The sequence below is a fragment of the Talpa europaea genome, assembly GCF_964194135.1.
Source record: "Talpa europaea genome assembly, chromosome: 14".
NCBI lineage: Eukaryota > Metazoa > Chordata > Mammalia > Eulipotyphla > Talpidae > Talpa > Talpa europaea.
In genome coordinates, this window is record NC_140082.1 from 39,003,509 (window position 1) to 39,014,640 (window position 11,132).

Here is an 11,132-nt window from a genome sequence, read left to right on the forward strand (position 1 = left end):
AGGGTTGAGGTTCTTTCATCTTTTTTTTTTTTTTTTGTGATGCAACAGGAACTAAATAAAATAGGCTTGAAATGGAGAAGAATGGAGTGGGATGGATTGTGAATGCATTGATGGAAAAATTTAATAGGAGACTAAATTTGGGTTTGCCCGAGTTTGGCTGAGGGCAAAGACAGCAGAGAGAAACCCCTTTATGCTCCAGAGAAGAATTCAAGCATGAAAGCACTGGTTTGGCCAATGGAAGCCATCTGACCCAGGTAGGTAGAGTGAAACATCCAAGGATGCCTCTTCACACGGAACAGCTGGATTCTGGGGCACAAGGGGACCCCTACAGTTCAATCCTAGTGGGAAGGGATTAAGCCCCCTGGGGAGTTTTCCAGTGTGTCACTGTAGGGTAAGGAGAAAGTATCAGGCTTTTCTGCCCTCCCACCATCAGGATAGATGAGGGAATCCTGAATGCATGCCTGATGGCGGGCACCTGAAGTGGGTACACCTGGGCTAAGAGACCGAGTTTATAAGAGCGGCATCACCGGGACACCAGCAAAAGCCAAGAACAAACAGAAGCCGAGAGAAGAAGAGAAGCAGAGAGAACGCCAGAGAGAGCCCAGACAGAGTGAGGTTTTGCTGGGGGCTGGAAGGACTGCCAGCTTCCCGGACCCCCAGCACCCCTGCCTGCCATAGGCCTGGTCAATCTAAATAAAAGACCTGCAAAAGCCACCGAGGTCTCCAGGACTCTTTCCTCCTTTACCCCATCTGCATGGGATCTCAGAAAACCTGCTCAGTGCCCCTGCAGTCACTGTTTCCAGGGACAAGGTGAGAGGGCCACTTGTAGCTGCCTTAGGCCTTCTCTGGAACTCCCTGCAGAGGTGAAGTGGCATCAGGTGGAAAAGTCACGTGCCTGGAGGACATACATTCTCAGTCCCACATTGCCTCAAACCCATCAGCTCCCACACCTCGGGGCAGAGCCCCTGCCCACCCCGTTTCTCCAGGCCTAGGCCTCTCCTGGAAGTCACCCAACAGCCAGGCCCCCAGGCCCCACCTCCACTGTCTCACCTTTCACCTCATTGTACCTGACTCCATCGCCCATTCAGCCCCAGGTACCCTCTTGGCACAAGCTCAGGGGAGGTGCAGTGCCTCCCCTGACTAGCCAGCATTTCCTGTTTGTTTTCTCCAGTTTTATTTTTATTTTTTTAATAAATTTTTTTAAACATTTTTGTTTTAATAGAGGCATGTTTTATTTATTTATTTGTTTGTTTGTTTTGTTTATACATGCACTGGGTACAGTCAGAAGCGCGGGAGGGTGAGAGAACTCACCAGAGCCAGAGCGGGGAGCAGAGCAGGCAGAAGGACTGAAGTACACTGCTGAGGGGAGCAGCGGGCGGCAGGAGAGGTCTGCGCACCATGTGGGACCCTCCTACAGTGGCCGGGGAGCAGCCGGGGATCGAACCGGCGCCGCAGAGGCCGCGGGCAGCTTCGCAACCCAGCGCTCAACCGCTGCACCACTGGGGAGGCCCTGTTTTCTCCAGTTTTATTATGCCATGGTTGATATAAACATTATATTGGCTTCAGGTTTACAACCTATGATATTTGTCGAGATTGTGAAATGATCACCACAGTAAGTCTAGTTAATGTCTGTCCCTACCACATACTTGGTTATAATATTAACATTTCCTTAAATGTTAGGGTATTGGTCATTGTTTACTTCACATTGACCTTGGGGAAAAGCCAGGTTTGCCTATTCTGTCCAGTGGCATAAAGGAGAGATGACCCAGTCATGTTAGTATTTCAAATTAAACTAAGTGAAACTTTATCTGATTACATGAAATTTGTCTACCCAGGGAACCTTTCTTTCTTTCTTTCTTTCTTTCTTTCTTTCTTTCTTTCTTTCTTTCTTTCTTTCTTTCTTTCTTTCTTTCTTTCTTTCTTTCTTTCTTTCTTTCTTTCTTTCTTTCTTTCTTTCTCTCTCTCTCTCTCTCTCTCTCTCTCTCTCTCTCTCTCTCTCTCTCTCTTTCTTTCTTTTTCTTTCTTTCTTTCTTTTTCTTTCGTTTTCAATTTATTATTTTTTAAATGAAGTACCATTATTTTACAATCTAGTTAATGTTTTGATAGTATAGGATTTCTCCCCTCAAATGTGATCACAGTGCTCTCTCACCACAAAGCACCCACTGATATATAACATTATATTGCCATCAGCTTTACAACCTGGAGGTTTACTACCTCCACAATGGACCACTGTGCTCACCCCACCTACCTCACCCCAGTCTTACCCTTTTCCCTCCTCTCCTGGATACCTTAGATCTGTCCTCAGCTTTCAAGTATTGGTTTCTAGTTTGTCTTTGACCTTTGCTTTAGTTTCCCTATATTACATATATTACAAATACCATCCAGTATTTATTTTTCTCCTTCTGCTTATTTACCTTATCAGAATCCTTTCCAGCTTGCTCAGGGAATTTTCAAGGCCAGCCTCATATGCTTTTTACTTTAACAATGTTAATTATAGTCATCATGCTGTTTATTACATCTTCAGCACTTTATTTTGTAGCTGGAAATTTGTACCTTTCATCACCCTCACTGATTTTACGTGCCCTCTACCACCTGCCTCTGGGAACTACCCATCTGTTCTTTGTTTCTAGGGTATGTGTTTTTTTTCCCCTGCGTGTAAGTGAGATCATATAGTACTTGTTATTTTACTGTCTGACTTATCTCACTTAGCATAATGCCCTCAAGTTCCATCCATGTTTTCAATAATATCAAGATTTCCTTTTTTTTCTGAATAGCATTCTAATGTGTATATATGTTATATGGATGTATGTGTGTACAACATCTTCTTTATCCAGCCATCAATGGACACTTAGGTTGTGTCTATACCTTGGTTATTGCAAGGTTATTGCAAATAATACTGCAATAAACATGGGGTGCAGATATCTTTTTGACATAGTAATATCATGTTCTTTAAATATATGCCCAGAGCTGCATTGCTGGATCATTTGGTAGTTTTACTTTTAATTTTTTGAGAATTCCTATCCTGTTTTCCAAAGAAGCTGTGTCATTTAACAACCCAGCAACAATGACTAGGGTTCCCTTTTCTCCACATCCTCATCAGCATGTAATCTATTGCTCATTCGATGATTATGATGATTGTCATAGATGTGAGGCAATACCTCATTTTGGTTTTGATTTGTGTTTCTGTGATGACCAAGATATCCTCATCAAGATGATAAAGATGTCTTTTTTATGCTGCTGCTTGTTATCTGCATAACATCTTTGAGAAAATGTCCGTTCAGATCTTCTATCCATTTTTTTAAAAGATTTGTTTATTTATACAAGCCCTGGGATACAGTCGGAGGTGCGGGAGGGTGAGAGAATTCACCAGAGACAGAGTGAGGAGCGGAACGGGCAGATGGATCAAAGACACTGCTGAGGGGAGCAACGGGTCTGCCTCACCATATGGGATTTTCCCTAGCCGCCTGGGAATCGAACTGGGGCTTCACAGCGCTGCACTCAACCAGCTGCGCCACCAGGGAGGCCCTCTTCTATCAATTTTTAAAATGAGATTTGTTTTTTAACTATTGAGTTGTTAACCATTAATTCTTTATGACCCAAACTGAGCTGAATTTGTCAACTTTTTTTTCCCCTGAATTTCTATAATATTTTTCTCTTCATCATAATCATATAAAAACATATATTTGGTCAAACATTGTTTTTTTTTTCTTTTTTTTTAAAGAGGGCACACACAAAAGCCTGTCCTGTTTCTCACTCCAGACAAAGCATTAAGGAGCACAGCTAGTAGAGTCATCAAGCAATTGTGAGGTTTTTTTAAAAAAAAGATTTATTTATTTATGCATACAAAAACTGGGGTGTAAGGCAGAGGTGGGGGGGCTGAGAGGATTCACCAGAGACAGAGTAGGGAACCAAACAGGCAAACTCACTGAAATACACTGCTGAGGAGCAGCAGGCGAGACAGGAGAGGTCTGCTGCACCATGTGGGTAGCTCCCTGGCTGGCAAAGCATCAAACTCATGCTGCAGTGGCTGTGGATAGCTTCAGAGTGCTGTGCTTAACCTCTTGCACCTCCAGGGAGCCCTGGTCATTGTTACTCAAATTCTCAGTAGTCTTTTCTTAAACTTCGTGATTTGTACATCTCTGACCGAAATGAGTTGAATCTCTCTCTATAACAAAATCACAAAATTTCCTTATATTGTTAAGTTTCTCATATGCTTGCAGCTCAATGCTATTCATGTGACTGTTATTAAAAGCGTATACATTCCAGGCCGAGATGAGGGGGCCTGCCTGGGTGGTCCTTGGGTGCTTAAGAGGGACAGAGAAGAGCTTGCAGGGAAGGCTTCCTCAGTAGCCTTAGTAACCAAGGGGCTTTTGGGTTAGGCGTCCCTGCGGGAGTTAGTGCTGGCGCATAACTCCACCTGTTCGCGTCTCGGTGTTTTGGCAAAGGTAGAGGCTTTCAGGAGGGTGTGCGCGCCACGCGTGGCCTCTGCACTGAGGAGAACTCTGACACCTGAGGTTAAGAGGCGGCTCTCAGGGCCTCCAGGACAGCCCTTGCAATGCCCCTCTTCGGTACTCCTTAGGGAATTCTGGGCTCGTGGGCTGCGTGTGAACTTTCGAATTGAGCTTTTCAGTGTCTGGGCGAAAGTGAGACTCTGAGTCTGCCCAGGTTGAAATGTTAAGATTAGGACCGACTCTGCCCCCTTGCTTCAGTGCCATCTGCTGTCTGAGGCTTGTTATGCAAAAGAAGGAAAAAATGACCACAGCCGCCTTCTAGGAACAGGAGTTGAGAGTTTGAGGAGGAGAATGAAGAAATTGGAGGAGGTACAGAAGGTGGACTTTTTTCTAAAGAATTGCGACGCATGATGTATGGGTTTGGGGATGACCAGAATCCTTATACTGAGTCGGTGGATATTCTTGAAGACCTTGTCATAGAGTTCATTACAGAAATGACTCACAAGGCAATGTCAATTGGAAGACAAGGTCGAGTACAAGTTGAAGATATCGTCTTTTTTGATTCGAAAGGACCCAAGGAAGTTTGCTAGGGTTAAGGACTTGCTTACTATGAATGAAGAATTGAAACGAGCTAGAAAAGCATTTGACGAAGCAAACTATGGATCGTGATACAATTTGTACTCTCTGAAGTGTTGTTACCTTCTAGGGAAACCCTTAATAATAACTATATTTTCCACAATGAGGTCCTGATATCTAGCCATGGAAATGAAAGATAGAGAAACACAAAGTTTTTAGCATTTATTTTCACATCTTTGATTTTAGAGTGATATCTGAGCCTTTACTTGCCTACCTTTAGAATACCATACTTGAATTACTGACTAGGTTTTAATGACCACACAAATTGAAGTAACTTGCTATTCTCTCTGACTTTCGGCTATCTAACACTGTAAAGTAGTATTTGTGTGCCATTTTAGGCTATACAGTAGTTCTTTAACATGTAAGGTCTAAATGGCACCTTTGACTTTATGATAGCTGAGACATGTTTTCCATATATTCTAGAGTTTTGAGACTACAGCAGTTTGAGGTAATTAAAAGATAGTGAACTGGTTGGTTCCTTTTAAAGGAAGAAGATAAGAAAATAGTCTTCTGTAGGAATGTTTCTGTCACAGGATAATATTTTTAATATTCCTTTTTTCAGATGAGGGATTTTTGGAGAAACTTAAGTTTTGTGTGAAAGTTTCTGTGTTAGAGGACTTCTTTGATTTAAAATCTTTTGGGTCTATAATATAATTTGTCAAGATTTAGGATAACTCATTTCCCCAGGTCAGATTAGAGCTGCTAAAAATGAATGTTTTCAGTATCAGGAATGATAATGCTTAAAAAGCTGATGGCAGGATAAGTATTTCAGGTAATGTTTTATTAACATTTGTTAGTACTTGTTCAGTGTGGAAATGTGTACTTAAGTAGAACTCTATGTGGCTATGGAAACCTCATTTGTAGTTCAAGATATACAGGTTTTGTGTGTGTCTTTAGCTTATTAAGTTATTATTGGACTTTGCTTAAAATGAGGATTAAAAGGGATTACTGAATGATACTAGTGAAACTGAATGTTTTGTCTGCCACTTATAAATATTATGAATCAGTAACTAAGAAAATTTTACTTTCTTAACCTATTGGTACAAAGAATAAAGCATGCAAAATTAAACAGGTCAAAAAAAAAAGCGTATACATTCCAGTGTTCTTTCATTCCAGTGTCGAGCCATGTCCACCAGTTTTGCGTCATCTTCCATTTTTAAGTCTTTGACCTATGTATACTGAATTTTAATTTCCAGTTGGATGGAAAATGTGTTTCTTTCTGCTATTGAATCTCTAAGTTTTAGTGTGATGGTGGGAAGCATGCCTAACCCACGTGGTGACTGTTTCCAGAACTTATTAATATTATCTTTAGAAAAGTCCCAAGGAAGTTGCTATAATTGTTAATTGCATTCATTGGGTTTTAAGGTATTAATAGCTTTACTTTTTGTATTTGTTCTGGTTATTATTTTTGATATGATAAAGCATATCAAATATAATTTGTCAAGATTTAGGATAACACCCACAATAATGGTGGTATTTTCCTATTTCTCCTATCTAGATGTATGTAACTGCTATCTCATCTATTTTAAAAATTTGCATTGACTATGAAGCAATCTACAGCCTCTGCAGCATGAGTTCAATCCCTGGCTGGCCAGGGAGAAACCCACATGGTGCAGCAGACCTCTCCTGTCTCTCCCGCTGCTCCCCTCAGCAGTGTACTTCAATCAATCTGCCTGTTCTGTTGCCCATTCTGTCTCTGGTGGATCCTCTCACCCCCCCTACTCCTGGATCTCTGACCTGTACCCCAGCTCTTGTATGCATGAATAAATAAATCTTAAAAAAAAAGCATGCTATCCTTTCATTTTGCTGATTTTATTCCTTTAAATTCCTATCACAGACTGAAAAATGTAAATTAAATTTTATGTGTTTAAAAAAAATAAAAATTTGCATTGAATTCCTGTTTAATGGAACTTTATAGTCTATCAAATTGAAATCTTTTCATTCTGATATTTGCATTTCCACACTACCTTTTTGTTAACTTATTACAGGTGTGTCTTTTTTCTTACCTCCTTTATTCCTGTATATGCAGTCTTTCAGTGTGGTTCTAAAGTGTTTCTTTTGAGCAGAGTGGTCTCTTTTGTTATTAATGTAATCAAAGAATCTACTTTCCCTCACAACTCTGTGCTACTTCACGTAGGTCGGGAGGTTTAATGGAAGATTGGCAATAATAGACTATTAAATATGTCACCCAGCATTAAAATCCGTTTGTCATCTTTCTTCTCCATTTTATGCTAAGCTGTGAGATAACTATACATTCCATGACAAATAGAAAAAATAAAGCTATTAATACCTTAAGCCCAATGAACTATACATTTTGTCACACCCTTAGTGGATTAAGGCAAAATTTTATGGTTATTTAACCAATGAGTTTTTGGCAATATTCCTTCAAAAAGACTGCAAATATATGGGAATATGTTACACACCCACAGATGCAACTCCCATAAATAAGGTAATGAAATGACACTGCTCAGCTCACTCCAGGTCTAAGGACGTGTGTGCAGGGACTCGACTTCAGAGGAGGTTAGTATGTGTCTTTGTCCCTTATGTGGATGATGCTGGTGTCTTTTCTATCACTACTTTATTTAATGTTCTTCCTGTTTCCTTCCAACATAAGTTTCTGGAAGGGGCTAAGTGATATTGGAGATCACTGGAAACTTGGTTCTATAACTCAGCAGAGTTCCTAAAATCTTTTTTGGAACAAGGGAAGCTTAAAATTAAAGAGAATGAAAAAAATAAAGAAGCTCCTGACAGGGATAATGAGTATAGATCCTCATGGTGAGTTTCCTCTTCATGCTTCATTTCTGCAGACATGATTTGTACCAGGGATTCCCAAAACCCTGTAGGATAATGGAAACCATGAAGCTTTCTTTTATAGCTAAATGCTTAATTTTTTTTAAGATTTATTTATTTATGCGTACAAGAGCTGGGGTACAGGCCAGAGATGCGGGGCATGAGAGGATTCACAACAGACAGAGTAGGGAACAGAACAGGCAAACTGACTGAGGTACACTACTGAGGGGAGCAGCAGGCGAGTCAGGAGAGATCTACTTCGCCATGTGCGTTGCTCCCTGGCCGGCTGGGGATCGAACTTGTGCTGCAGAGGCTGTGGCTTGCTTCATAGTACGGTGCGTAACCCTTTGTGCCACCAGGGAGGCCCTAAATGCCTAATTTCTAAGCATTCACCCCATTCTATGTAATTACTGCTTATCTTTTCACGTAATTCGTTTTGTTGACAGATGAGGATTTGGCTGCATGCTACTTTGTTTTCTGCATTTTCCTGCTACATTGGGGAACAATGCCCCTTCTCAACCTGTCCTCCTTTGCAGGTATGTCTGAGGTAAGACGAGGCCACCTAGATGAGCTGAAGGTGCAGAGGCTGGAGGAGATGTGCATTGTGGTTGATGAAAATGATCGAGTCATTGGGGCTGACACGAAGAAGAATTGCCACCTGAGGGAAAACATCAAAAAGGGTGAGGAAGGAGAGCCGCCTGGGGGCAGCCTGTTCCCAAACCTGACAGGCACACTGAAGGGCGTGTTTGAAAAAATGTCACTGAGAACTGGCTACCCGAGCAGGCCAGGCTCCCCCTTTGAAATGCCGAGGGAAGTTCAGGAGCTGCCAGGCCTCCTGTGAACCCTGTTAGGTGCCAGTTTATCCTCAGCTGGGAGCTGGAGAAGCCCTTAGGATTGCCTGTGCCCACCCTAAGCAGGGACAGCAGTGGTAACAGGTCAGAGGCATGAGGTTGGCTGGTCAAAACCCTAGACCAGTATGACTAGTGTAGACAACTCATTTCTTCACCCTGTGGTCTTAACACAGAGGAAGGGAGGTCAATGCCAGGGGCAGGTACTGCAGGAGAACCTCCCAACAAGAACATATGTCTCACACCTGACGCCCAGCATAGGGTAACTCCTGAGGGGAGTACAGACCTTTTCCTGGATGGGAAGACAAAAGGAGAACAACAGATGGCTATTTGCATGGGTCGTGTTTAACCAGCACACCCCTTTGGCAGGCCTGTTACACCGAGGCTTCAGCGTTGTCCTGTTTAACATGCAAGACCAGCTCCTGGTGCAGCAGAGGTCAGATGCCAAGTACACATTTCCTGGTGAGTCTTCTTGAAAGAATCCTGGGGGCACCAACTATGTTGCACTGAGGGGGCTCCCTGAAGGAGGCATTTGTCTTATACTTGTGAATTTGGAGGCAGTGAAAAACCTTTTAGTTTAAAAGAATTGAGGCTTTGCAAGCAATCACATTTGACAAAAAATTGAAAAGTTGAATTGATGATGAGGTGATCAGAATCAAATCTATTTTGTCCACTAAATGGCACGTAGGAAATTGCCTCCTTTATTAAAGCAGGCCCCACTAAATCAGTCTCTCTATCCACTTTCCAGGGCATTTCACCGACTCCTGCTCCAGTCACCCCCTGAGCAATCCTGAGGAACTGGAGGACAAAGATGCCCTGGGAGCGAGGCGCGCAGCCCACAGGCGCCTGCAGGAGGAGCTGGGCATCCCCCCTGAGCAGGTACCACCTCTTGCCTCTTCTTCTATAACTTTTTGTAAAAAATGTTAATGATTTAAAATCTTAGTTCCAATCAAGAATCTAAGGGATAAAACAAACTTTAGGGTGAAATGATGTATTTCAATTATGTGTAGTTTTCAATTATTCATTCTTGGTTTTTACCACATGAAAATAGGTGAAAATTAAGAATCTTATTGGTTGTTACTTGGTAAGCGATGCTGAATAGATGAAAATGAAAAACAGAGCCCAGTTTATAAATGACCTATGAACAAACAAATCCCTCTGAAGTTATGGTTTTCATAGATAAAATAAGACTTTTTATGAAATTGTATGGTATGTGCTCTATAGAATTCTCCCCATGATTTCCTTGTACCTCTTCTCTTACTTCAGTTTTCTCCATATAAGTATCCCATTGAGAGCACAGTAAAATCAAGTGATCAAGGCCGGACAGAGGCTATCATTTCTTTATGTTGGTCTCCCCTGTGCAAAATGAGTGATTGGCCATTAATGGATACATTGAGTCTCTTCCAAATAAACGAAAGAAAAATTTTGACATAGCTCTCCAAAGTATTTTCCTTTGGTTTGAATTAACACACATCAACTTTTATCACAGATTTCCATAGATGATATAATCTTTATGACCCGAATTTACCACAACAGTCCATCGGATGACATCTGGGGAGACCACGAAATTGGCTATCTTCTGCTAGTGAAGAAAGATCTCACACTGAACCCAGACTCCAGGGAGGTCAAAGGTTATTGCTACATGACCAGGGATGAGCTGGAGGACCTCTTTGATAGGGCAGGCCGGGGACTGGAAAAAGTCACCCCATGGTTCAGGACCATCATGGAGGGTTTTGTATTCAAATGGTGGGGGAAGAAGTTACAGGATGTCTCCCAGTTTGTGGAGCCTGACACAATCCACAGACCATGAGGAGGGGCAGGTACAATCAGAGTCCTGTGTCACCAACCCCAGGGGCTTGGCTCCAATTTCAGGTTAAAATGGTGTGCTTACTAATGAGAGTGCAACACAAGGATTTAGCATGGGATCCCTTTAATCACTTAGATTTAGCTTCAGAATCTGCTTCAATTTTCCCCTAGTGTCCTGTATTTTCCTCCATCTCTCAACATGTTTCCAATGCTCGCTATAGAAAATGCTGTTTTTCTCCTAAAACTTGCCCTCCGCTGGCCTTTTATCCTCCAGTAGTTCCCTTTTGGGCTGTGAGTTAGGGGTGTTTTGTGGGAACTCTGTCAGGAGTGAAAGATCCTTCTCAGTTTCCTATCTCAGCTCCACAGACATTTGAAGGTCAGAAGGGCCAGTTGATGCCAAGCCCCCTGGAGAAATGTGCAAAAACCCACCCAAGCTCCACATCCACCAGCTTCTGTGCTGCCATTCTCTCATCTGGAGTGACGGGAGATGTCCAGGCACTCAGGATGAAGAACTGGGGTACACTCATAGGAAAGTACGCGAACTTATGAAGGTCCAAGATTCTTGTCTCCCAACCACCGCCTTCACCTCCAAAACCTTCCT

The 11,132-nt window shown here is 42.2% G+C and overlaps 1 protein-coding gene across 1 annotated transcript; it reads left to right on the forward strand.

Annotated features, from left to right (window-relative positions):
* Positions 1-7,843: 7,843 nt before the first annotated feature.
* On the forward strand, positions 7,844-10,535 carry LOC311184147 (isopentenyl-diphosphate delta-isomerase 2-like; the record flags this gene model as incomplete). Its single annotated transcript, XM_084254025.1, has 5 exons — positions 7,844-7,862; positions 8,414-8,557; positions 9,095-9,187; positions 9,474-9,604; positions 10,215-10,535. 5 exons carry the CDS (start codon positions 7,844-7,846, stop codon positions 10,533-10,535), a joined length of 708 nt encoding a protein of 235 aa, XP_084110151.1.
* Positions 10,536-11,132: the final 597 nt, after the last annotated feature.